The sequence below is a fragment of the Rhineura floridana genome, chromosome 18, assembly GCF_030035675.1.
Source record: "Rhineura floridana isolate rRhiFlo1 chromosome 18, rRhiFlo1.hap2, whole genome shotgun sequence".
NCBI lineage: Eukaryota > Metazoa > Chordata > Lepidosauria > Squamata > Rhineuridae > Rhineura > Rhineura floridana.
The window spans coordinates 9,527,624-9,555,184 of NC_084497.1; the positions used below are offsets into that span (position 1 = coordinate 9,527,624).

Below are 27,561 nucleotides of genomic sequence, written 5' to 3' on the forward strand. Positions count from 1 at the left end.
TTCCCAAGTGTCACTGCACGATCACCACCCAGAGCGCATAAACAGAGGGGCAAAAACAAATAAACCGGAACGTTTGTGGTATAAAAAGTTACAGGATTTCAGCAGAATTTCCAGGACATGCGCTGATTGGAAACGAAGCTGTGCGCCCCACCCCAAAACTTTTGCAAGGGCAAACAGTATTGCAAGGAGGATGGAGTATAACTGCCCCGTTCACATCATGAGCACAAATCGTCATGGAGTGCACAATAACAAGGAAGTCAGGAGGGGCCCCTAGTGGTTATTCTATCACACATGCTGGGGAGGCAGATGGGGAGAGTGCCTGTTGCAACTCAGGTCCTGCTTGCAGGATTCCCAAGAGGCACCCGGCGGACCACTGTGAGGAAATAATGCTAGTCTCGATGGGCCTATAGCCTGATTCAGCAGAGCTCATCTCAAGGGACGGCAATCATGAATGTATAGAACCCATAGCCAGAAAGTGCAGTGGCAGCCACAAGTTCAGCTGGCTTTTCAAAAGGGCATTGAACTAGATGAACTCAGTCTGCTGCAGCAGGGTTCTTCCTCCGTTCTTAAGAACTGCCCACCCTCAGCGTAGGCCATCCCCCTGTTGTTCCCTCCTTCTGGACAGAGGGAGGAAAAACAGAGCAGAGACTCTTACAGAGATGCAACAGCTGAAGGGAGTTAAATCTGCTGATGGTCTGAAGCAGGAGTGACCAAAGTGTCCTGTCTCATTTGATGACCCCAACTGAGACTGATCAGAAGTGAATTGCATCAGAGCAGCACATCATGCAGAGGCCCAACAGGCAACCTCCCTCTGTGGGTGGTTATTTTAGGCTCACGTTAAACTTTACTTTTTTGTTTAAAAAAAAATGTCCTGAAGCACCACATTTGGGGGACGTCACGCCGAGCCCTGCCCTGGTACCAGACACTGCGTCCTCGGAGGATGAACCAGACAGCGAAGGACTTTGGCAAGCAGGCAGGTCCTCCAGAAACAGTGCTGAGGATCCCCTTGAGGAGACTTCTGGGGGGAGATCCACTGAAGAATCCTTGGCCGTATCATAGGAGGAGGAGAAGGCAGAGCCGCTCCCACCCCTCACCAAAGGTCCAGCCCAAAGAGCAACCACACAGCATCATAGGAGTCTCCTTGTGAGCATCAACCCTTGAAATTCTTCTGTCACCACCAGCATTTAGGGTGTGTTCTAGGAGACTGCGGGCTTCTGGTTGCCGAAAACAACACAGGGCCAGAGGAGGGCTGAGATCTCTTCTTGATCGTCCCAGAGTTCAGGACACAGAATAACGGGCTCAAGTTGCAGCAAGCCAGATTTCGACTGAACATCAGGAAAAACCTCCTAACTATTAGAGCCATACAACAATGGAGCTAGTTACCTAGAGAAGTAGTGGGCTCTCTGACACTGGAGGCCTTCAAGAGGCAGCTGGACAGCCATCTGTCGGGAATGCTCTGATTTGGATTCCTGCCTTGAGTAAGGGGTTGGAGTTGATGACCTTACAGGCCCCTTCCAACTCTACTATTCTATGATTCTAGGACTCCGACTGCTTTTCCCCAAAGGAGAAAAGGAGCCCTTGGTCCTTGTTGAGCTGCACCTCCCCTGAACTATAGTACTGACCTTGGACCTTGCCTCTGGATAACATTTTGGACCTGATCCGATTCCCTGTGCTTCATCCTGGTTTGTTTGGATTGTGCTGCACTTCCCACGTGGCTCTCCTCAGCGAGTGCTTTGCTTAGAGGCTTATCCCTCCTTGGACTGGGACCCTCGCTCCAAGGGCCCCCACTGGAGTGAGACAGGGATGATCATTCAAGGGACTCCAACAGGAAGGGGCAACGGTGCATGTGGCGAGCATGAGGAATCTGTGGCTCCCCAGATGGGGGGACTCCAACTCCCATAATCCTGTTTTGTTGGCCTGGGAGCTGAAGTCATCATCGTCTGCAGGGGGCCAGGATGGGAAAGGCTGCACTAGATTATTTATATGGGGAGGGCCCTCCAGATATTCTTGGACTCCAGTCATCAGCCCCAGCAGCAAACACTGCCAAGAGGCACTCTGACCTTCCCATTAGGCAGCCATTAAGGCTAAGACTACACAAGTCCATAACCTGACAGCACAAGTACTAGTCATTCGAGGTATACGGATGGCCTGAAAAAAAGCAGGAAATCCTCACTGTGCCTCTCCCATTTCACACACGTTTGATTGCCTAGAGGTGATGCAGACTCAGCACAAGCTGAATATGAGCCAACAGTGTGATGTGGCTGCAAAAAAGGCAAATGCTATATTAGGCTGCATTAACAGAAGTATAGTTTCCAAATCGCGTGAAGCATTAGTTCCGCTCTATTCAGCACTGGTTAGGCCTCATCTTGAGTACCGCGTCCAGTTCTGGTCTCCTCACTTCAAGAAGGATGCAGACAAACTGGAATGGGTTCGGAGGAGGGCAACAAATATGATCAGGGGACTGGAAACAAAGCCCTATGAGGAGAGACCGAAAGAACTGGGCCTGTTTAGCCTGGAGAAGGGAAGACTGAGGGGAGATATGATAGCACTCTTCAAGTACATGAAAGGTTGTCACATAGAGGAGGGCCGGGATTTCTTCTCGGTCATCCCAGAGTGCAGGACGCAGAATAATGGGATCAAGTTGCAGGAAGCCAGGTTTCGACTGGACATCAGGAAAAACTTCCTAACTGTTAGAGCCATACGACAATGGAACGAATTACCTAGAGAGGTAGTGGGCTCTCTGACTCTGGAGGCATTCAAGAGGCAGCTGGACAGCCATCTGTCGGGAATGCTTTGATTTGGATTGCTGCATTAAGCAGGGGGTTGGACTAGATGGCCTTATAGGCCCCTTCCAACTCTACTATTCTATGATTCTATAATCAGCTGAATGAGCATCTGTAAACCTGAATCGGGCAGGACGCCTCTTCTATCTTCAATGCTAGAGACAAGCCTGGTGTCCGCTTCCAGCATTCGCAGGGCTGGGTTAGGTAGCTCATAACTCTAGAAATGTTGTGGGGGACCTGTGGCCCTCCAAGCGTTGCCGACCTACAACTCCCGTCATCACTGGCTATGCTGGGAGGGGCGGATTGGTGCAGAGAGTCCAATAACATCTGCAGGACCCAACAGGTTCCCCACACCTGCTCCAGAAGGCAGCCTTACAGGCTGTGCATGTATTGTATTTGCAAGACACGGGCCACTTACAGAGGTCCGCTGAGCCCCGAGAGAATTTGTCTAGGGTTAATGTAAATGTAAATGTACTGCCTTCAAGTCGGTTCCAACTTATGGCGACCCTATCAATAGGGTTTTCATGAGGCTGAGAGGCAGTGACTGGCCCAAGGTCACCCAGTGAGCTTCATGGCTATGTGGGAATTCGAACCCTGGTCTCCCAGGTTGTAGTCCAACACCTTAACCACTACACCACACTGGCTTGCATCTTATCAAGGTAAATGTGCCCCAGCAGCTATATAAAGCCTTCATGTTTCAAGGGAGAAAGACAAGGGGAGTTGTCAAGCACCTTGCAGGCTAGTGAGGGAAGGGCCCACAATTTTCATGCAGAAGGTCCAAGGGTCAGTCTCGAGGCAGGGCTGTGGAAGACCCTTGCCTGAAAGCCTGGCGAGCCGCTGCCAGCCAGTATGGAGTCTATACTAGCCTTCCCCACCTCCAGCACGGTGTGCTGTTGGACTCCCAACACCTAGGAAGTCGCCTTATACCAAGTCGGTCCAAGTAGCTCAGTGTTGTCTACACTGACCGGCAGCAGCTCTTGGGGGTTTCGACCAGGAGCTTTTCCCAGCCCTATCTAGGGACACCAAGGATTGAATCTGGGAGATTCTACATACAAAGCATACGCTCCGCTACAGAGCTACGGTCCTGAGCCAGCATGGGCAATGGTCAGGGAGGATGGTCACTGGAAGCCAACAACATCTTGAGGGCACCAGGTTGAGAAAGGCTGGCTTAGATCATCTATGCACAGTTTTAGAAGAGAACTGGACAAACTGACGGAGGACAGGCTCCTCTATAACTATCTGCCATGATACGATAAACAGAGCTTCTGTGTTCAAGGGCAGTCTACCTTAGAGTATGATGTGTCAAGGACAAACTGCCACAGCTTAGGATCAGAGCGCATGCTTTGCACGCAGAAGGCCCCAGGTTCAAGGCTCCAGGGGAAAAGGACCTCTGGTAGTGGAGAACTCTGGCCAACACCCTGGAGGGCAGGCGCCTGTTTACTCTGACAGGACAAGACGGATCAATGACAAGGATAGGGCTGCTTCACAAGTGGGTCGCAACCTGGGCCGTGAGCTTTCTGAAGGCACCTGGCTGGCCGCTGTCAGAGAGAGTGGCTGGACCTTTGGTCCAAACCCTACAGCTCTTCCAGCGTCTTTGCATCACATTACAGACAAGCCAACAGAGGACCACAAAGAGGCAGCTGAAGCCCATTGGAAGTGGCGGGGCGGAAGGCAGGCAGCCCGTACAGAAGTATGGGGAGCCCATTCTAGTTTTGCTTCCATCTTCCTCCCTACAGAGTTCTATAATGACAACACAGAGATCAAGGAGGAAGAAGCTACCCTAATGTTACCACATTACTGCCTGTGCCATCCCCTAGACTAAATGTAAGCAGGGCTGTGGAGACGGTACGCCAAACCTTCCACTCCGACTCCTCTATTTTTCTACTGTCCGACTCCGACTCTGACTCCACCCAAAATTGCTTCTTGTCAATCAAAATTTATTTGGAATTTGGAGTCAGTACATTTCTACCGACTCTGACTCCTCCCAAAATTGCTCCCGACTCCGACTCCACAGCCCTGGATGTAAGTAAGGAGGCAGGCAGGCAGGTGGGGTGGGAGCAGGCTGAAGGCAGACAGACATTGGTGGGCAACAGCCCATGTGCCCCGATGAACCAGGCTCCACTGCAAACAGGCAGGTTAAAACCAGCAGCTTCATGACAGCTTAATGAAGCCTCCAGCCCCAGAGGCAGCGAATCTCTTGAATGCCAGACGCTGAAAGACAGCCAACGGGGAAAAGGTTTCAGCTGACGCACCCCACTTGCCAGCTCCCCACAAGCAGCTGGATGGTCCCTTTTGAGAAGATGGAGGCCTTCAAGAGGCAGCTGGACAGCCATCTGTCGGGAATGCTTTGATTTGGATTCCTGCACTGAGCAGGAGGTTGGACTGGCTGGCCTTATAGGCCCCTTCCAACTCTACTATTCTATGATTCTATAAGATACCAGACCTGGGGTTCTTATGGATTCAAATTCTTGCCCAGCTGGGAGGCTCAACCGGGCAAGCCTCAAGATAACTGTCTTCTCTGGGTACACCAAATTCAGGTACAGAAAAGAAGTTGGAGAGGCAAGGTTGAAGGAACAGGACATGTTCAGCCCGGAGAAGACTGACGTGGCAGGGGCATGGCCACAATCTTCAAATCACTGGAGAAGAGGGGAAAGACTGCTTCTCCAGATGTTTTCAACCTCAGTTCCCATCAGCCCCAGCCAGGACACAGCCATTTGGCAGTCGCCAACATCTGGAAGGCACGAGGTCCAGGAAAAGCTGCTTCAGATCATGTCAGCACAGGGACACGATTTCAAAAACAGAAGACTTTTCAAGATTCACATATGGTGTTCTTTTTTTTAAAAAAATCCAAAACTATATGCACACAATTGAAAGAAAACACACAGGCATTTTAAAAAAGCCCTCCGGGTACTTAAAGGAAGGAAGCAATTTACAGCAATTCTTGTAAACTGCTATACAAAATCTTCATCAGCCATCAGAATCTCTGTAACAGTCAACAACTATTGACCCTAAAAATAAAAAGAACTTACAGAGGTTGTTACAGTAAATAATGCTAATTCCTCGGCTCCAGTTCTACCTGAATTGAGGGAGATCCGCCTTTGCCAACCTGGCGCCCTCGAAATATTTTGGACCACAATTCTCATCGAACCCAATAGTCACGGCCAGAGATTCTACTTCCAACTCTGCTGGGGGAAAGTAACATATAGTTTTCCCACGAGAGGGCAACTTGAGGCTGGTGGGTTTTTGCAGTTGTAGCCTCCAACATGTCACGGTTGCTATAATAGTGATAGATCTATACTGGACCGTCCATGTATCATCCCACTTTACTAGTTGTTCTGCGATGCTTCCCTAATGTTACTGCATTACTGCCATCCAGAGAGATGCTCTTGCGCTATATTATCATCATCATCACCATTTATTATTTATTCTTACTCCTATTTATTAATTTTATATCCTGCCCTTCTTGCCAAAAGGAGCTAAGTGCACCAAACAGACAAAAAAGCTATAAAAACATCTTAAAAATAAAACATCTGGAAAAAATTGCAATCCAGATGCAGACTGGGATAAGGTATCTATTTACACGGCTTGTTGAAGGAGGCGCCGAAAAGACAACAGAGATGGTGCCTGTCTAATATTTAAGGGGAGGGAATTCCAAAGGGTCGGTGCCGCCACACTAAAGGTCCGTTTCCTATGTTGTGCAGAACGGACCTCTGATATGATGGTATCTGCAAGAGGCTCGCACCTGCAGAGTGCAGTGATCAGCTGGGTATATTAGGGGTGAGACAATATTTCAGGTATCCTGGTCCCAAGCTGTATAGGGCTGTTGTATACACAAAAACCAGCGCCTTGAACTTAGCCCTGTAGCTAATTGGCAGCCAGTGTAATTCTTTCAGCAGTGGGGTAACACTGCCCCAGTGAGCAGATGCGCCACCATGTTTTGCACCAGCTGCATCTTCCAGACCAACCTCAAGGGCAGCCCCACATAGAGCGCATTACAGTAATCCAGCCTGAAGGTTACCAGTGCATGGACAACAGTGGTCAGGCAATCCTGGTCCAGAAACGGCCACAGCTGTCTCACCAGCCGAAGCTGGTAAAAGGCACTCCTAGCCACTGAAGTCACCTGAGCCTCTAGCAACAAAGATGGATCCAGGAGCACCCCCAGACTACGGATCTGCTCTTCCAGAGGGAATATGACCCCATTCAAGGCAGGCAATTGACCAATTATCCAAACTAGGGAACTACCAACCCACAGCGCCTCTGCCTTCCTAGGATTCAGTCAGTTTATTGGCCCTCATCCAGCCCACCACCGAGTCCAGGCAGCGGTCCAGGGCTTGCACAGCCTCCCCCAATTCAGATGTTACCAAGAAATAGAGGTGGTTATCATCAGCGTACTGCAGACGCCTCATCCCGTATCTCTTGATGATGGCTCCCAAGGGCTTCATATAGATGTTAAACAGCATAGGGGACAAGATGGTACCATGCTGCACCCCACAGCACAACTGCCAGGGGGCCAAAATACAATCGGCCAGTGCTATTCTCTGAAAACAACCCTGGAGATAGGATCGGAACCACTGTAAAACAGTGCCTCCATCTCACTAAGTTGGCCCAGAAAGATACCATGGTCGATGATATCAAAAGCCGCTGAGAGATCAAGACTAACAGGGTCACACTCCCCCTGTCCTTTTCCCAATAAAGGTCATCCATGAAGGCGACCAAGGCCGATTCAGTCCCATAACCAGTCCTGAACCCAGACTGGAGTGGGTCATGATAATCTATTTCATCCAAGTGTACTTGCAATAGCTGCGCCACAACCCTCTCAATCAAATCAACCCTCAAATCATCATGAATGCACAATAAAAAGGACCCCCGGAGGCAGGGCTGTGGAGTCGGTACGCCAAACCTTTGACTCCGACTCCTCTATTTTTCTGCTGTCCGACTCCGACTCCACCCAAAATTGCTTCCAACTCCACAGCCCTGGGAAGGGCTGTAAATGTCTTTTTAAATTGGAAGCTCTCATAGGAGCATTTTTATCGCTGCCTGAATATGCGCTGATCTTGGCATCACAGCGTTTATCTGCATCTGGGTCCTGTGTCATACACTGACACACAAAATGTTTTCCATCCTGAGTTATGGTGAATTGCTCAAATACAGCTGACTTCATGGGAAGCTTCTTTGACATTATGAATTTATATTTTTAAAAATTTGTCAATCAAATTTTATTTTGAAGCCAGAGTCGGTACATTTCTACCGACTCTGACTCCACCCAAAATTGCTTCCGACTCCACGACTCCAACTCCACAGCCCTGCCCAGAGGAGCCCTTAATCACACTACAGTAGGGCCCCGCTTATACGGCGGGTTAGGGACGAGGCCCCCGCCGTAAAGCAGAAATCGCCATAAAGCAGAACCCCTTTGATTATAATGGGGCACGTCGCGCGAAAATGTCACAAAACCGCAAAAACGGCTTTAAAATGGGGAATTTCCCGCCGCCGCATTAGCGGAACGCCGGAATGCGAAGCGCCGGTAAGCGGGGCCCTACTGTATAACAGACATAAGCCTACTGCTATACTACCCTGAACACGCCCAATCTCGTCTGATCTCAGAAAGTAAGCAGGGTCAGGCCTGGTTAGTACTTGGATGGGAGACTGCCTGGGAATACCAGGTGCCATCAGCTTACAGGAAGGCAATGGTAAACTGCCTCTGAATACCTCTTATCATGAAAACCCTATGAATATACCCAAAAAGATAAACAGGGTTGCCATAAGTTGTAATCGACTTGAGGGCATACAACAACAACAACAGACATAAGGATCGCAACTAGGTCTTCAGTACACACTCCCAAGACATTTTGGAAAGGAGAACAAGGATGTGAAACATCTGTGGTCCTCCAGATGTTCCTGCACTACCACTCCATCATCACCATCCCTGACCAAGCTCCAACAACCACTGGAGGGCCACAGGTGTGAATCCCCCTATTTTGCCTGCAACTCAAGGAAGAGCAAGCCCCATTATTCCAGTCGTATGAAGCATCATCTCGGATGGAGGAGAGCCTGGTTCAAATCCTTAAGTCAGCCACAGAGCTCTCTACCTTCAGGTGAGGACATAATGGTGTAAGGAAAGTGCTGAGCTATTTAAAAGAACACTTTTGGAATAATACTCGTATATAATAATTATTATTATTGCTAAACACACACACCCTTCTCTCCAAAAGCTGCATCAATCTCCATGCCAAGGGCGGGAGTTGCCAGGCAGAGGCTTCGGTATTTTGTGTTGAAGCTTGTTATATGTATATTGAATATTGACTGTTGGATGCCTTAAGAGGGTTTCTAAGGTGGCTTAGAAAGCCTTTAAATAAATAAATTGGGGGCGTGGCTTGCTGGTGGGGTGGGGGAGAGAAATGAGTGGGGAGAAGAAAGCTAATACACTTTTTTACTTCCTCCCCACATATGAAAAAGATCCCCACCACCACCACCCTTTGTCCTTTGGAGGAGAATGTCCCTCCCACCCCCCACCATGATGAGTCACCCACTGCCCACCTTCCAGGCTATAGGGAGGCGATTCCTCCAAGTCCAATAATTTATTTTATTGTTGTTATATATTTGTATTTTATATTTTGTGATTGTTGATTTATTGTATCATTTTATGTTGTACACCGCCCAGGGAGCCTTTGGCTAAGGGCGGTTTATAAAATAAATAAAATAAATAAATAAATAAATAAATAAGTCCATGAAAAGGAGCGAGTGTTGGGGGTGGAGGGATAGCCACTTTACATGCCCCTTGCAAAGGAGTTTAAAAAAAAAATCTGTAGTTCTGCCCGTCCCAGATCTGCTCTTTAATTCACACATATATACACACACTTATTTTCAATCCAGTTAGCATTTAGCTTTTTTCCCTCTGCAAAGAGGTGGGAAATTAAACTTTGGTCTTCCCCCACTCCACCGCCCTAATTCTCATATGGGAGGAGATTCACCTTTTCCCTTTTTTCTCCATTCAACCAGGGAAGAAATTAAGCGGCAGTCTCTCCCCCAAGTTGAAAATGGAAACACAATTAACCCTTTAACATACACCCACTTCTGAAGGGCAGTAACCCCTCCCCATTTCAAACCATGCAGTGGCCTGGGGGGAGCAGAATTTAACTTTTCCCTCCATCCCCCCACTTCAAGTCAAGTTGACATATCATTAGCTGTAGGGGCAATTAACCCTGAAGCTCCCTACCTGTTGCAAGGGGAGTAGTAACCATCTCCCCCTCCCCCTTTAGGCTGGGGAGCTTTAGTTCTCCACCATGTGATTTTTTTTGGGGGGGAAGGAGGTCAGATTAGGAGGTTGTTAGCCTGAAGCTTAACTTCTGACCCCCCCAAAAAAATCTAAGCACTTGGGCTTGAAAAACAGGCTGCAATCCCATACACACTTACCTGGGAGTAAGTCCCATTGAACCCAACGGAGCTTACTTCTGAGTAGACATGGATTGCCTTGCAGCCTAAGTGGCGAGGGAGAAAAGAGGGAGGCAATTTACCTTGAAGACTCTTATCCTTCCAAGCTTGGGGGGTTGTTGTGGTGAGTGGGGTTGACAACTACCCTCCAAAAAGGGAGGATGACAGCTCTTAGGGGGCATAATTGGCCGTTGAGCCCCCGCCATTCCAGAGACGGTACATATATGTTTTCTTTTTGCCTCCTCCATATCCCAAATAGCTGATGCCCCCATTTGTCTCACCTCAGTCCCAAAGGGGGGGGGGGGAGAGGAGAAACTAACCATCTAAAGTCATGGGGATGGCAGCAGAAACAATTCACCTTTAGGTCCCCCCTTCTTTCAGGTAGCAATTGAGGTCCATTACCCCCCTTATTTTAACCTCAGCTTTCAGGGTTGGGGGGCATTCCCCTTTTCATCCCCCCATGTCAGAAAGGGGTATAGGTTCCCAACCCCCCAAGAGGCGTGGGGGCAAGAACTCCCCTCCCCTCAAGTATGGGAGACAAGGGGGAAATGGCGTTTAAACCTCAGACATGGGGGGAAGCAGACAGCAATAGATTTTAAACCCCCAAACCTATTTTTTGGGGGGGCAATACGTTTTCAATACCCCCTCCCCCCAAAAAAATTAGCCCATAACAACACTGCAGACACACAGTTTGCATGTGGCTGTTGCTGTTTTTAAAGGACCCGACTCAGTTTTTGTTGACCCCCCCTTTCCGAAGTGAGGCGGGGGGAGCACCTCCGTAGTGCGCATGCGCGCCCCCCGCCGCGACGACCATGCAGAGGACTCACCCCCTCCCCTCAGGTGCGCTCGCTCCTCCAGCTGCTTCTGTCGCTGTCTCTTCGCCTCTCTCTGGGCGAGTCCCGCGGGGCCGCGCCCCTTACGCCCCCTTCGCGGCCAATCAGCGCGGCGCCCGGTTCAAGGGGAGGAGCGAGGCGAGACATAGAGAGGAGGGGGCTCTGATGTTCGCGGGAGTGGCAGGCCTGCTGCACCAATAAGAGACAGGGATTCAGGAAGGTGGAGGGTTAAAAAGAGGCAATAGGGAAGCCCAGACGACGTGGGCGGGGTTTGGCGGAGGCCGGTGGCTACGCCCATTAAGGGCGGGGCAAGATAAGGAAAGACAGGGAAGGCGCGTGGGCTGAGTGCCTAGCATCCCATTATTATTATTATTATATTATTATTGTGCTGCCTTCGCAGGGTTTAGAATTGTATATAGGAAAACTCCTGTTGTGCTAAACAAGGCATTTATTAGGTAGAGTTATGAAACTCTAGAGGTCTGTCTCCCTCAGCCTTACAGCAACTTCCTGTCAGGTGACATCGCCCCTCTCTTTAATTGGTTAGTTAGTTTTCCCTCCAAAACCTGCCTCAGTTGTTTCAGTCATCAGTGAAGCGAGCAGCAGGCCTAGTAGCCCCGGAGGACAACACTCCTTTTCACCTCTCTGTCTCAGAAGTTATTCCTCTGCCAGAATTGCCTCTTCTGGAAACTGTCTCTCCTCCGTTGAATCCACCTCTTCAACAATCCTACAATATAATTACCTGCCATCAACCTTCTCCACCATCATCACCATCCTCAGTTCACCATCCCCAGAGACTGCACACTTTCTTTGACGTTTCTGTATACCTTTGTGTTTTCTGGTTTAATAAAATAGCTCTGACTAAAAGAGAGAGACTGAGTTGACTGTCTGGCCAAGTCGGTTTCAGAACCGCGGGCTCAGAACAGGTATAGTCATTCATTGGGGACACAGTCACTGGAATTAAGATATTGCAGCAACAATTCCTTGAGCTCTCTTGTGACACAAGTCTACGAGGGTAATCTCTGTAATCTGCATTGCCCAAGCTTTAGATTTTGGTTAGTAAAAAATACCTATATTTGGCAAGTCATCTCTGCTGCCATCTAAAACCACCTATCTTTCTGGACAAGGCTTCTCAATGGCTGTCTCTGTGGGCAAGGCACCCTCAACTCCCCCACCCAACAGATGAGTTATGGTAAATGAGCTGCAAGTGAGCCTTTCTAATATTACCCCTTGCTGGAATGAAATCTGGACGAAGAAACACGTCCAGGTGCCGCACTGAAATTGTGAGCCTTTCTTTTCTTTTTTAAATCACTGGCAAAGTGGGTTTCAGAACCATGGGCTCAGAACAATTATTATTTTAAATTTATGTGCACAAAAATGAGACTGATACATTTAATAAAAGGTTGTATCCAATGTTAGTCCTTTACAGACTACACCCATTGAAATTAATGGGCATAACTGTTAGATTAATCGCAATGCGTCTGCTCTGAGAAGACTAGTTGGCTACAACCCAATAATAATTGGGGAGAAGGAAATATAAATATTGGCATCAAATCATTGCTTTGTTATATCTCACTTTTTAGTTCTGGATGTATTTATGTTTTATTTAAACGTGTGATGTTAATATTGTGTATTAAGAAAGCACTTTAAATGATTGTACATTATAATAAACAATAAGTCATTTCACTGCACTGTATGTAAAAAAATTCATTGGGATAAAAAATCTCCAGTAAAAAAGCCTGTTGGAAGAGGAAACTCATCAATAGGTGCTGAGCTGTTGCTCTTTCCGCAGAGCTGAGGGCGAGACCCTCTGTTCTCATCTCTTTCCCTGTCCTATACCCTGACATTATTATTTATTTATTTTATTTCGTTTCACTTTTAGACCGCCCATAGCTAATAGCTCTCTGGGCGGTGTACAAACAGGATTAAAATACCATAGTATAATAAAATCAATAACACATAACAGCAAGTTAACTAACAACGTTAAACATGAAAACATTAAACATTAAAATGCCTGGCAGTATAGCCAGGTCTTAACCTGGCGCCTAAAAGAAAGTACCGTAGGCGCCAGGCGTATCTCCTCAGGTAAGCTGTTCCAGAGTTCGGGGGCCACCACAGAAAAGGCCCTAGATCTAACAACAATCCTCCGGGCTTCCTGATGAGTTGGTACCCGGAGGAGGGCCTTAGATACTGAACGAAGTGGACGGGTAGGTTCATAGCGGGAGAGGCGTTCCACAAGGTATTGCGGTCCCACACCGTATAAGGCTTTATAGGTCAAAACCAGCACCTTGAATCTAGCTCGGAAACAGATGGGTAGCCAGTGCAGGCGGGCCAGGACAGGTGTTATATGCGCAGACCGATGGGTCCTTGTCAACAGCCTGGCTGCCGCATTTTGCACTAGCTGGAGTTTCCGAACAGTCTTCAAGGGCAGCCCTACATAGAGCGCATTACAGTAGTCCAATCTAGAAGTTACCAGAGCGTGAACAACTGAGGCGAGATCGTCACTGTCCAGATAGGGGCGTAGTTGGGCTACTAGACGAAGATGGTAAAACGCATTCCGTGCCACCGAGGCCACCTGAGCCTCAAGCGACAAGGAAGGGTCAAAAAGGACCCCCAAACTACGAACCTGTTCCTTCAAGGGGAGTGTAACCCCATCTACAACAGGATGAACATCCACCATATGGGGAGGTAAAGGGCTCACCAACAGTGCCTCGGTCTTGTCTGGATTGAGTTTCAGTTTATTAGCTCTCATCCAGTCCATTATCGCGGTCAAGCAACGGTTCAGCACATCAACAGCCTCACCTGAAGAAGGTGAAAAGGAGAAGTAGAGCTGCGTGTCATCAGCGTACTGATGACAACGCACTCCAAAACTCCTGATGACCGCACCCAAAGGCTGCATGTAGATGTTAAAAAGCATGGGGGACAGAACCGACCCCTGAGGGACTCCACAATGGAGAGTCCAGGGTGTCGAGCAGTGTTCCCCAAACACTACCTTCTGGCGACGATCCGCCAAGTAGGAGCAGAGCCACTGCCAAGCAGTGCCCCCAACTCCCAGTTCCGCGAGCCTCCCCAGAAGGATACCATGGTCGATGGTATCAAACGCCGCTGAGAGATCAAGGAGATTCAACAGGGTCACTCTTCCGACAAAGGTCATCATACAGGGCGACCAAGGCTGTTTCAGTGCCAAAACCGGACCTAAAACCGGATTGAAACGGATCCAGATAATCGGTTTCATCCAAAAGCGCCTGGAGCTGGCCGGCGACCACCCGAATAGTAAGAGTTGGAGAGGAGGGTACTTGTAGGTCACCTAGACCAACCTAGGCCTCATCTTGAGTACTGCATCCAGTTACGGACACATTTGAAGAAGGATGCAGACAAACTGGAACAGGCTCAGAGGAAGGCAATAAGAATGATCAGGGGACTGGAAATAAAGCCCTATGAGGAGAGACTGAAAAAAAAATGGGCCTGTTTAACCTTGAGAAGAGAAAACTGGAAGAAGATATGGTTAAAAGGTTGTCCCAGAGAGGAGGGCCAGGATGTCCCAGAGTGCATGACACGAAATAGTGAGCTCAAGTTGCAAGAAGCCAGATTTCAGCACAACATCAGGAAAAACCTAACTGTCAGAGTGGTAGGACAATGGGACCAATGACCAAGGGTGGTGGTGGGCTCTCCAACACTAGAGAGCTACCTGTTGGGGATGCTTTAAGTTTGATTCTTGCAATGAACAGGGGGTTGGGCCTGATGGCCTTATAGAGTCATTCCAACTCTACTATTCTATGATTCTGTTGTTCTGGCCCCACTCCCACTGAGTACCAGCCATTACAGATACACAGCTCTGCTGGTCATATAAATTTAATAAATAAATAAAATTTAAAATTATAAATTGCAACTATATATATAAATCAGCAAGCCAAAATGTTAGGCATATATGTGTTCTCTTATCCTTTTTTGGGGGATGTGTTAAATGGGCATGCTAAGAGGAAGTTGATTCCAAGGAAATGGACAGATTCCGCATCATAGAACCAATGTGGAATCTGTTTGTGATGGCAGTTCAGAATTCCATCTAACTTTGCAGCTGAGACCTCCTCAAGCCTTGTTGGGTGAGCAGCCAGCAAGTAGATCACAATTCTCTCTCTTGTTCAGATCACTCCTTTGTGAAGCCCACCTCTTCCACAAGGCTTGTGAATTATCTCCTTTATCCTGTGGGTTGTATCCAGCCATGTTCTGTGCAGAGCAGACCTATTGAGATTAATGGGCCAAAGTCAGTCATGCTCATTAATTTCAATGGGCCTATTCTGAGTATGGCTATGTTCAAACATTATGTCACTCTAACAGCATTTGTGTGTCTTATGTGCTTTTGCGCCGTCTTCTGTCTCATCCTGATGTGTCTTTCCCTCTCTCGCTTGCCTTCTCTATTGTCAGTGTTTGATTTTAACTTCCTTGGGGCAGAGACCTGTCTGTGTTGCAGAAGTGCTTGCCTTTTCTCTTCTACTCCTGACCTCCAATTGCTTCTGATGGTGCTTTTCCCTCTTTGTCTGCAGTTCCCTGAAACGGATATTGGGGATTCTGAGGATACGTGCAGAAGGACCCCGAGTGGGAAGACACCGCTTGTCCCCAAAAGAGACGTCAAGCCGGACAGCCCCCTGAGCATAGATTGCGAATCCCACGACATCGGCGACTTGGCGGATCCTGGAGAACTCAAGGAGGTACGTGGTGGAGCGAGGAGAGGGAAGCATAGCCAGAAAAGTCAGACCGATGTAAGGAGAGCCTTGCAGGCTCAGGCCAGACCTCCAATGGCCAACTTGATGTTGCAGAGGATTCTGGGGGAAATGGAGGGGAGACCCTCAGCAAGGGGCATGAAGTGAATGTAGGCTCTGGAACGGGAGCCTCTTCACATCCCATCCTCCTCAGATCTTGCTTCAGCCCCAGCCAGGGCGCTGAGATTCAGGAGGGGGCTGACAGCCAGGGCCCCCGCCTGGCCTGGCTGCTGTGCGGGTAAGAAGGCAGGTGTGGCGCCCTTCCCTGGCTCTCCCTGTCAGGTTCCTACCTGCGCGTGGCTACTGCCTGTCACTAGGCACCACCAGGGACTCCACCAGTCCGGACCGCTCTCTCTTATGGTTTCTCTCCCCGCTCTAGCACAGATCTCAACAGATCCCCCTGCTAGGCAACCACCAGTAATGTCCCAATACTAGTATTCCCAGAGACTCTGAATACTGGTATTGTTATTCTCTTCACCGCTGCCACCATTTGTTACAATTCCCCTTCAGCCTTGGTCATTACCTTACCCTCCCTTCTGGTCTGTGAAACCCCACCCAAGGATCAGGCCTTTGGTAAACCAAATTAAGTATTTATTACAGATAACAAAGCTAACAAGATTAACAAGATTTCTTCTTAAGGCACATAAGCATATGGTTTTACTCAATACTAATCCAAACTCCACCTCCCTCCTTCTCCACTCTCTCCTGGCAACCCACTCTCTCAAACCCACCAAACAACCCACTCTTTCTCTTCTCCCCCCAGATTCCACTCTCACTCTTCCTTTTATACGTTCAGCCATTTTAAACACTCAGCCAATCATCTAGCATTCTACTGCCCATTCACTCCCCCTCCTCTTTCACTCCACTTACCATGTATCTTCTAAACAACCAACACTTACCATATATACATTAATATAGGAACATCACAGCAGGCAGGTGGGGGGCTGGCTGAGGGCAGACGGAGTTAGCGGGCAGTGTCTGGATAGCCCTCATGGGCCAACCTCCCCTGGCGCCGGAGGTTAGGGGTTCCCCAGCAAACAAGCCAATGAAGACAGACTTCCTGGGTCACTTCCAGGCTCTTTCCAGCTTCGCGTTGGGTTGATGTTGTTGTCTCTCACCCCACCCTGTGCCCTCCGTCTGTGCCAGCAGTTGGCTTCTGGCAGCGAAGACTGGATTACTGCAATGCGCTTTACATAGGGCTGCCCTTGAAGATGACTCGGAAATGTCAACTGGTCCAAAATGCAGCATTACTGGTGAGGATTTCCCTTTAGACCTGATGTAACCTCTTTACCCTGGCCTGACAATGAAGACATGCAAAATAGCGATCCACCCTATTTTTATTTATGTAATATCCCGTCCTCCCTCCTAGGAGTCCAGGGCAGCAAACAAAAACACTAAATACACTCTAAAACATCTTAAAAATGAAAACATATTAAAACAAAGCATCTTTAAAAAATCTAAAAAATTCCAACACAGATGCAGATGCCTCTACTTAAAAGGCTTATTGAAAGAGAAAGGTCTTCAGTAGGCACTGAAAAGATAACAGAGATGGCACCTGTCTAATATTTAAGGGTACGGAGTCTCACAGGATAGGTGCCACCACACCAAAGGTCTGCTTCCTATGTTGTGCAGAACAGACCTCCTGATAAGATGGTGTCTGAAGAAGGCCCTCACCTGCAGAGCGCAGTGATCGACTGGGCATATAAGGAGTAAGACGGTCTTTCAGGTATCCTTGTCCCAAGCTGTATAGGGCTTTGTACACCAAGATTAGAACCTTGAACTTAGCCCTGTAGCAAATAGGCAGCCAGTGCAATTCTTTCAGCAGCGGGGTGACACGTTGGTGATGTCCTGCCCCGGTGAGCAGTCTTGCCGCCGCATTTTGCACTAGCTGCAGCTTTTGGGATTTTAGGTTGTTTTTAAATTGTTTTCAATGTGGTATTTTGAAATTCTTGTAACCTGAAGTTGCGAGACACCATCCTGACTGTGGCTGAAATTTAATTCTGCTTGTCAGTTATTTTTGCTGTTGGACCTTATTATGAGGGTACCCCAGAGGGTAGGACTAGGTGTAATGGTTTTAAGTTGCAGGAGCGTAGATTCAGATTGGACATTAGAAGGAACTTCTTGACAGTAAGGGCAGTTCGGCAATGGAACAGACTGCCTAGGGAGGTGGTGGGATCCCCTTCGCTGGATGTCTTCAAGCAGAGGCTGGACAGCTATCTGCGGGAGATGCTCTAGCTGTGGATTTCCTGCTGTGAGCAGGGGGTTGGACTCGATGGCCTACAAGGCCCCTTCCAACTCTAGGATTCTATGATTCTATAAGGGTATTGTTTCAGTTATATTTCTTAATGACATTTTTTTAGCTCACTGGTTGCCTATTTGAATTTTATGTAACTTTTTTCATGTTGCGAGCCATCCTGAGCATAATGACTATGGAAAGGCAGTATACAAATAAACCATCCTGATGATCACACACATCCCCGATTTATAAACCTCTAAATGACTTAGGCCTCAAATACCTGATTAAAACACCTCCTTCCCTACAGACTCTCTGTGGTGTTAAGATCAGCAGAAAGGATAGTTCAACCCCATTCAGAAGGTTTTCCGGGTAGTATTTTCTGGGGCAGCCCCTAAGTTGCAGAATTCTCTCGCACACACAGATGCGTGTCTGGCACCTTCACTGTACAGCTTTTATAATATGCTGAAGATGCACCCCCTTTCACCCTGGCCTTTGACACCTGAGAAGGGCATATATAAATAGGGCCCAACCTATGCTTCCAATTGTAAATTGCTTTAACTGATTTTAATATTGTATTTTTACATTGTTGTAACCCTCAGTTGGACTTGGGGTGAAAGGCACGTAAGAAATCTAGAAAGCAATACTATTTTAGAAAATGGTACGTTGCATTTGTGAGTGGAGGTAGTTATCCTACATTTGCAAGACTACTTGAAGCAACAGGAAATGAGGCTTGGAATCAGGTTGGATTTTTTCATTTACATTTATTGGAGGCTTTTGTTAAAAAAGGATTACATGCCATTAAACTTTTTTAAAAGAAATGTTGTATCAGCTAACAAACTTCTCTCTATTATTGGTCAATACTGTTATGATACCACAGGAAAGGGTGGGAGAAAAAGTATTCTGAGCAAGAATCACTAAAAAAATAATAATTCCAAAACCAAGAGTGGGGGGGGGGAGGAGAAAAAACACTCATGCCCTAGTGACGGGATCAGAAAGCGTTCGTGGGTGCTTGTGGTCTTCGTGAGAGAGCCTGGAAAACTAGAATAAGAAAAACCAGTGAACCGACAAGGCTACCAAGTGGAAATTATTGTTTAATTTTTTTTGCAAATGCATTCTGATGTTCCCTGGCCGAAGTTGACCTGCTAAAAGCAGGTCATTAGAGACACACACAAATGGAGAGAATCTTGGTTTTCAAATAACCCAAAAAGTTTTGCAGCGGAAAGCAACAAAGGGAATTTAAAGACACCAGTGTTGCTCCATTAAATGATGTCCCAAACCAAATCTTAGCATAAAGGAAGATTGGCTGTAATCACAGTTATCATGGAGGGCAGGAGGATTAAAAGGTTTCCTCTTTGGTCTCACCCCAGAAGTAGCGTTCCATCTTTTTAAGGAGTTCGTTATGCAGCTCTGAAGCGAGCTTAAAATATCAGGGCCACCCCACCAAAACTGGGTTTAAAAAAAACCCACAGCCATTTTATTTCACTAATCTGAATATGAACATTCTTAAATTGACACCCAAGAATTAGGTTCAAGCCACGAAGGGCATAAAACCAGTTGGGAAAGAGAACCTGTCCCTCCCCCCAAAACGTGAGAGAATACATTTCGTTAAGCAGCCATCTCACTCTCTGCAAGTTTCTGAAGTCAAGAGAAAAAAAGTTCCTAGCTACATGAAAGACTGAGACTAAAATTTAAAAACACACAAAAGTGTGGTTGAGCACAGTAGAAGCTTCACATTAAATAATACTTTTTTAAAAAGGTACTCTCCAGACCATTCCAACCCATTTAAGGGCAAGAGAAAACGGCATTCAGACTCAGAGAAGGTTAGACCAGGTCATTTGGCAAAAAGGCCAAGTCGGACAGAGCTCCAATATATAGATATATTTCTCTTTTTAAATGCAACACCTAACTATGCACAGGAAAGAGAAATTAAACACTCCTAGAAATAAAGTAGTTACAAACACAGGAAGGCTTAACGAGAGAGGCTGGCCAGACTTTCAAGGCAGCTTCCACTTGACAGAACTGGATCCAGCAGAGCGAAGGATAGGGGATCTCCTACGATTCTTCAATTATCTCACTTGCGGCAGCAAACATCTCAGCTCAAACAACGATGGAGCCAACCAGTTCACACGAACGACGCTTGAATTTCTCTGAAAATGCGGGTAAGACACACAATGCACCACATGTGCTTGACAGCATGAAACTCAAGCTAGCGTCAACGCCGGGCTCTGTAATTTGGCGTTTCCTGGCACAGAAAAGCTCATTCCAAGTGAGCAATCAGGAACTCACTGAACCAAAGTAGGAAAGGGTCTCCCATTGCACATGAAGCCAACTTTTTGAAGGAGGATGGTGGTGGAAATAATCCTGCACATCACAAGATCTACACAAATGGGTGGCTGTGGGGAAAGAATGTTCAGAACTGCAAGAGCGTTGGGAATAACAAATAGTACATGCTTTTGTCCTGTCAACAAACTGAAGCAGTATTTTACAGGAAAGCCAGGAGGAAAGATCCAGTGGAGAGATCCAGTGGCAAATTCTGTTATTTCAGAACTCCCAAGGAAAGTGGCATGGTGAGAAAGTACTTTTTAAAAAAACATTCAAAGAGTGTTACATTCAAATTGGGATGCCAGCCAGTCGCTTTGCAAGTGGGGTTTCCTTTTGTGTGACTTAACATTCTAAAGGGTGTCCTCTTCGTCAATGTGAGTCTTTGCCGTCATTACGGCAGCGACTGTATTTAGTGAAGCAAGGACTAGGTGTGTGGGGGAGGAGTCTTCAAGAGGGCCACTCGCCACCTCCAACAAATCATCAGATTCTTTAACCAGGCCCTGTGGCATACAAAACAGATGTGCGTGAATCCTGAATTCCAGACAACCTTGCCTCCCCCCAAAAACCACAAAGAGGCCTTCTTGCAAAAAATGCTGAGGTTTCTTTGCAGGGGTAAACGGTAATCAAGGCTGTTAAGATGATGGAAATACAGATCAAATGAACTACTGCCCACCTGGTGGTGGGAGGAAAGCCTCCCGAGGCATTAATAATAAAGGCCCCAGAAAACAAAGGCGAGATTCATATTCGCCCTACACATTAAAGTATTGGTTCCTACATACTGTTTAAATTTTATTTATCAATAAACAATCCGATGGTTCAATAAACTGAGTGGCAGTTATTCAATAACTGAACTTGCTGTCTAGTCCCAAAGCAATTACAAAGAAAATTTATCAAAGTATATAAAGGTGAATCTTCTGCATCTTGAGGAAGACAGGTAGGACTATCACACATGCACACTGGGGATGGTCAATTTTCTTGTCCTGTCCAGAACAGATATGTCATAAATTCTTGTCAAGAGAGGAAAGTCGGTCTTTGATGAAAAGCAGGTTCACTGTTTCTGCATCCAAAGAACGGCAAACTCTTCACTTAGGATGTTAGGGATTACTCCATAACTACTTTCTCAGGAGACGGCTTACCAAAGAGCAGTAAGCCCTCTCCAGCACAATAATTATTATTTCTTTGGTTCAAAGGTCATTCTGGACTTTCTAAATTGAAACACACACAAAAATTCCAAAACACAAAAAATAGCATTTTTAGGAAGTCAAGATAATCTTGGTGTGGGCACAGCAAATGTCTCACTGGGCAAAAAAAAGAAGGTAAGCTTTAAAAAGACAGAAAAACCAGAATTATTTTAATCTTGCAATTAATTCAAAAGAAAAACAAAACTGACTTGTTGCATATAACCTACCTATTTACTGGCTCTTTTCAGTTAGTACATCTGGATCATCCTCTGACGGAAAGTAGCAAAGGTGTCCTCTTTGTTCTCGTCCCCTGCCGCACCCAAGCCCTCCCCTCCTGAGGTAGAGCCCCTAAAAAGGAGGCAAAAGCGGAGAGTTAGCACACACATCTCACCGGTGGCTTCCTTGACAAGGCACGGGACCAACAAGCAGGGCGTCAGCGGTTGTGTTTCCAAAGAGGCAACGAACTGTGCAGTTGGTTTCCCCCCCCTTCCACTTGTGCAAACCCAAAAGGCACAGTTGCCAATTTTGGACAGTGCCAGGGAATAAGCCATCCAAACCCCCCTCCCCAAAAATATGCTACTGCATTATTAGCCTGTCGAAAAATGTAAGAACATCAGAACAGTCCTGATGGATATCGGGACAAAGGGGGGGCATCTAGTCCAGACTCCTATTCTCACAGGGATCAACCAGATGCCCACAAGGGAAGCCCCTGAGCAGGCCCTGAGCGCAACAGAAACATGCTCCCCTTCTGGTAAAGAGTATTCAGAGGCCCTTGGCCTCCAGTGGTGGAGGCAGAACAGTGCCTTACCCTGCATGTATTTGACTACTCCTCTTTTTAAACCATCCGGGATGGTGGCTATAATTACATTTTGCAGGAGCGAATTCTGTAGTTTAACTGTGCTGTGGGAAGACCTTCCCTTTGCCTGTCTTGAATCTTCCAACATTCTGCTTCATCGGATGCCCACAAATCCTAGTGTTACGAGACAGGGAGAAAAACGTTTCCCTATCCCCTTTCTCCACAGCACGCAAGCTGGACGATTCCCAGGATCAACGGCGTATCAGACTTTCACACAAGAAACTAACAATTTCTTATCTTGTCCTTCTTCTGACAAGCTCAGAGGTCAATTTTATCCTCAGGAGAATCGTAAGAGGTGGGGTTGGCTGGAAGCTGGCAGCCGGCCCCAAGCTGAGCCTTCGTAGCTGTGTGGTGGCCTTTGGTTTTGCGAGGCTCCATGCAATGCTGTCCACAGCGAACAAATCCAAGAAAGCTTGTCCTTTTGAAGGAGCGGGAAGGTGCCACGAGGAGCCACGCTCTCCCCACTTCATTCCATATGGGGTCACAAGACAGGAAGTTGGCACAAGCTTCATGGCCTTCTCCCAGAAATACAAGCAGCATACTGGAGAGAGCCAACAAATGACACATCCCGTTCCAACTCCAAGGTGCTCTACTCTCGGTTTCCTGTAGATCTTCTTGCTTCCCAAAAACAGTAACGTAAAAAAGAGCCCTGCGGCTGGATCAGGCCAAAGGGGGCCCATCTATCGAGCATCTTGTTCTCAGTGGCCAACCGGACGCCCCGACGGGAAGCTCATGAGCGGGACCCGAGTGAAACAGCATCAGCTCTCCCCACTTTGAATACCAGTTGCTGGGAATCGTGAGACACAGAGCCTCTGACAGAGGATCCAGTACTTAGCTAAGAGCTAATGCCCTTATCCTCCGCAATGAATGTCTGATCCCTTTTCAAAGCCATCCAAAGTTGATAGCCATCTCTACATCTGGAGCGAGCAAATGCTGGTTTAACCATGCACTGTGTGACGAAGTCCTTCCTTTTGTCTATCCTAAATCTTGCAAAAGTCAGCTTCGCTGGATGACGACCCCGTTGTGTTCGAGAATTAGGGGCAAGAACTCTACCCACCTTCTCCACACCATGCATAATTTTATTCACCATTTTCCCCCTTCTTAGTGCTTAACAGGACCTGCCAGTCACAAGACGGGTTGCCATAGATTAAAAGCTACCTCCGCATATCGCGTTAAGTTTCCAAGCAAGTGAAGTTAATCAGATTTCAGAGAAAGAGAAGACGTGCTTAAAATAAATGAAAACAAAACCAAGTGAGAATGGAATTAACGGCACCTCTCTTAAAATGCAGCTATCAGGTGGAATTGCCGAGCAAGGGGGATCCCAAAATGGAATTAAGATGAAAACCTAATCATGACACAAAGACTGCTAGTCACGGACCCTGGAGATGATAAGCCCAGCAGTCTTAAACAGAGGAAGCTACCTCATACTGAGTCAGTTTGATGATCCCTCTACCCCAGAATGGTCTACACGGGCTGGCAGCAGCTCTCCTACCTGGAGATGCCAGGGATTAAATCTGGGACCTTCTGCATGCAAAGCATGTGCCCCACCAGTGAGCTACAGCCCTTCTGCTAAAGATTCTAGTCCTCAAGGTTCTGAATAAAGAGCATAGGAAGCTACCGTGTGCCAAATCAGACCACTAGCTCATCAAGCTCAGTAATGTCTACACTGATTGGCAGCACCTCGCCAGGATTCCAGACAGGAAGTCTCTCCTACCCTTACCTGGAGATGCGGGGGAGCAAACCTGCAAAGCGGGTGCTTTTAACACTGAGCGACGACTTTCAAGCCACAGCCCTTGTCAAGCTGGGCATATGGCCAAAAAAACCCAGAACAAAAAATCAAAATACCTCCTAAAAAGAGCAAAGTTCTTGGAGACACTGATGACAATCTGGCCAATGGGACAGAAACTCTTTGGGCAGCAAAATCTTGTTACCGCCTCCAGGGCAGCCAGGCACATTCCCCTTCCGCTAGCCCAAGCCGAGAAAGGCAACCACAAAGCCTTTTTACATCAGGCCCTCCAACAGCCGCCTCCGCTGATGTCATTTGCCTGATGATGCCTACGAGACTCAAAAGAAGCGTGCCAACGAAACTGCTGTGCACATACTAAGCAGCTTCGGTACCAAGTCAGACCATCTGGTCTACCTCGGAACTGTCTGCCCCAGGAGAAGCGAAGCTGTTTTCAGTCCAAGGGCAACCTTCCAGGGGCGGCATGTCGGCGGTGGTCGTGGCCAGAGGCAAACAGTGGGTAGACCAACAGATGCAGCTATTAGCCTTTGGCCAGTAGGTTACATTCGAGTCAGGAAGGTTTCCACGCATTCACAAATGCGCACGCCTCTCTCGGTTCAGGCAACCAACACTTCAAGTGCTTGAGAAGGCTGATGAGAGGTGCAGGCCAGGGAGAGTCCTGAAAGTCACCCAGCGAGGCCCAGAGGGCCATATTCGGCCCATGGGCCTGAGGGTCCTTGCTCCTGTTGTAAAGAGGCTGGCAGCATCTAGGGGGGCATTTAGACAGGAGAAAGACAAAGACATTGTGAAGCTCCCGTACGATATCGGGCCGGCTATCCTGGCATGGTTTTCAACCGCTGCACGCCCTGAGAATCGTTTCCGTGCTGGTTTGCTGTGCCTTGCAAGGGATCCTGGTGCTGGGCTGAACCAATTGCAATTAACCCTTTTTTTTCCTGGCCGCACAAACAAAAACAGGAAGCTGCCTTACACGGAGTCAGACGTTGGCCCATCTAGCTCAATACTGTCCACACTGACTTGCAGCAGCTCTCCAGGCTTTCAGGCAGGAGATGCTCCCAGCCTTATCTGGAGATGCCACCAGGGATTGCACCTGGCACCTTCTGCATGCAAAGCACCGTCTCACCACTGAGCTGCAGCCCTTCCCCAGAAGACGGGGATGATGGGAGCTGGAGGCCAGGGGCAGCTAGAAGGCTACAGGGTCCCCACGGCAAGGAATTTGCCTTCTACCAAACATTGGGTCCACCTAGCTCTGTATTGTTGACACTGACTAGCAGCAGCCGTCTGGGATTTCAGGCAGGGACTCTTTCCTGCTGGAGACACCAGGGAGAGGTGCTCTACCACACAGCAGAATTCCTTTGTCCACGAGAGGAGCTCTGTCAAAGCTGTGTTTGAAAGTAAACGGGATACAGGTTGCGATCACAACTTTGAATGTCCAAAGTGGCCAAATGCTCCATTTTCAGCAAAGGAAATAATAAAAAAAAACCACCCCCTTGCACACTGCAGAGTAGGCCCCCTCTCTCAAAAGCTTCCCTGCTGGCAACACTTCCTGTATTGATCATGTGACATGTCACACGGCCATCCAAGAGAAAACGGACCACTTGGCTATGATGTACATTTCATATGCTAAACGCCCCTCCCAAAATGTTCTCCATACGTACCTCTGCAAAAAAGGCCAGAGGAAAAAAACACGACTCTCTCCTTGCGTTCACAAAAGCCGGGTGGGGGCTCTCCTTGGACCACAATTTCAGATCACTCTGGTTTCTGAGAGGCGTTCTACACTTCCAACAGGCCCCAGTGACACAATGACCACCCCTTCCGGTGCTAAGATTTCCTTACCGAGGCGAGCAGCAGACTTGCGCGTCCTGCTGCTCTGGGACTTTGGTACACGGAGGCCACCTCCTGTTATTAAGGCAGGTCTCTGTAATCTGCAGTCCGTGAGACGTTGCTGGACTCCCATCATCCCAGACCACTGGCCATCCAACCACATCCGAAGGAAACTATGTCATGCCCCCTTCGGAGGACTCATCCGAGGAGGAAGAGGGAGACCGTAGACCCAGGAGAGGGGACAAGCAGGGAGACAGCTCAGGATCCTTCGTCAGACCAGGGGCAAGCCCGAGGGAGCCCGCCTGTCAGAGTTGCAAAGCGACCAGGAAGCTGCCCCTTCCCCAGCAGAGAGGAGACGCCAACAGGTGTTGCAGCAATGAAGGCAATCAGCTCGATTAAGGAGCAGGAGAGCTCGCAGGAACACAGGCTGATTGTAAGCGCCTGGCCTTGAGCACCGAGCATAAAAGACTGGAAGGAAAAGGGAGACTCCTTGCTAGAGTCAACGTCAAGCCTTGCCGCAGACGTTGCTCCAGCTCCCCTGTGACCCGTGCCTTGGACCCTGCCCTGCCTGATCGGATCTCTTGGCTTCTGGACCTTTGGACTGCCTTAAGGACTCATCCTCCCCACTCAGAGGCCATCTGTTCAGCGTATCCCATGAGAAGAACCAATAAGAGCATCTGTTCCGAAGGCGAGGATAGTAGCAACAGGGCCTCCTGCGAGCCCTACATGCTGTGACAAGCTGGGAGATTCCAGCTAAGCTCCCCCCTAGAAGGCAGGGTCAGGGAAGCTTTTTCCGTCCAAGGGCCACATTCCCTTCTGGGTAACCTTCAGGGTGCTACGTGGCCAATAGGGCTGGGGAGGGGAGAGCCGGAGGCAAAAGTGCGTGCAGCAATTAATGTCATCTTACCTCTGTACAGTAGGCTAGTTGCTATATACGCTTGCATACCCCACTCCGGCAAGAGGTGTTATCAGAGTTGAAGAATATATTCCAGCTATGCAGAAACCCTCAAAGGAGGGTGTGAAGGAAGGCAAATGAGGGGTTTGTCCTGGGGTGTGTGGCCTGGAGAGAGGCCCGACAGTCAGACAGAGAAGTCTGGAGAGCTTATTTGGCTCCCAGGTGTGAGGTTCCCCCACTGTAAGGCTGGGACGGCCAACATCTGATGACCTCCAGTTGCCATTGGGACTACCATCAGTGCCAGCAAGTCAAGCCGGGGATAATGGGAGCGGGCACCAGGTTGGCTACCCCTGCTATGAGGTCAACAACTTGCTGCACTGGGCTCCTAATGGGAGGAAGGGCGAGATATACATTTAACAAACATGCAACAATCTGCATTAGAGTTGCTGCCAGGCTATTTCTCATGGGCCAAGCTGGCTAGGGCTGATGGGATCTGTAGTCCAAGGCATCCTTCAAGCTGAAGGGGTCGCACAGGGTCAAGGGGTCTGCGCCGTCAACAGGATGTGGTGCAGATGTTGAGGAACCGTGGAGGTCTGCTCAGAGAACTCTACCTCCAAGGCTGCAGATGCTCCCTACTCTCTATACAAAACACGGCCTTGTTGCTCACAATAGGAAATAGCTGCAAGGAGCTGCTGGGAAATTCTAGAG

The 27,561-nt window shown here is 48.1% G+C and overlaps 2 protein-coding genes and 1 pseudogene across 8 annotated transcripts in view; 1 reads left to right on the forward strand and 2 right to left on the reverse strand.

Moving 5' to 3' along the window:
- Positions 1-11,183, reverse strand: part of SLC25A42 (solute carrier family 25 member 42) — a 42,411-nt gene extending 31,228 nt beyond the window's left edge. The window contains exons 1-2 of one of the 2 annotated variants that reach the window (XM_061602169.1): positions 11,039-11,183; positions 10,194-10,258 (exon numbers count right to left, since the gene is read on the reverse strand). In XM_061602169.1, coding sequence (XP_061458153.1) covers positions 10,194-10,210 — 17 coding nt within the window. In that variant the 5' untranslated portion in view covers positions 10,211-10,258; positions 11,039-11,183. The remainder of the gene's footprint in view (positions 1-10,193; positions 10,259-11,038) is intronic. The other variant, XM_061602170.1, reaches the window with a different exon arrangement.
- LOC133372979 (5S ribosomal RNA) lies at positions 8,337-8,455 on the forward strand (annotated as a pseudogene).
- Positions 11,184-18,805: 7,622 nt separating the features above from the next.
- The window catches only part of LOC133372903 (SURP and G-patch domain-containing protein 2-like), a 38,562-nt gene continuing 29,806 nt past the window's right edge, over positions 18,806-27,561 (reverse strand). For 2 of the 6 annotated variants that reach the window (XM_061602069.1, XM_061602064.1), the window contains exon 11: positions 21,765-21,885. In XM_061602069.1, coding sequence (XP_061458053.1) covers positions 21,786-21,885 — 100 coding nt within the window. In that variant the 3' untranslated portion in view covers positions 21,765-21,785. Of the gene's footprint in view, positions 20,857-21,606; positions 21,655-21,764; positions 21,886-27,561 lie in introns of those variants that run through there. The other 4 variants (XM_061602067.1, XM_061602066.1, XM_061602063.1 and 1 more) reach the window with 4 other exon arrangements.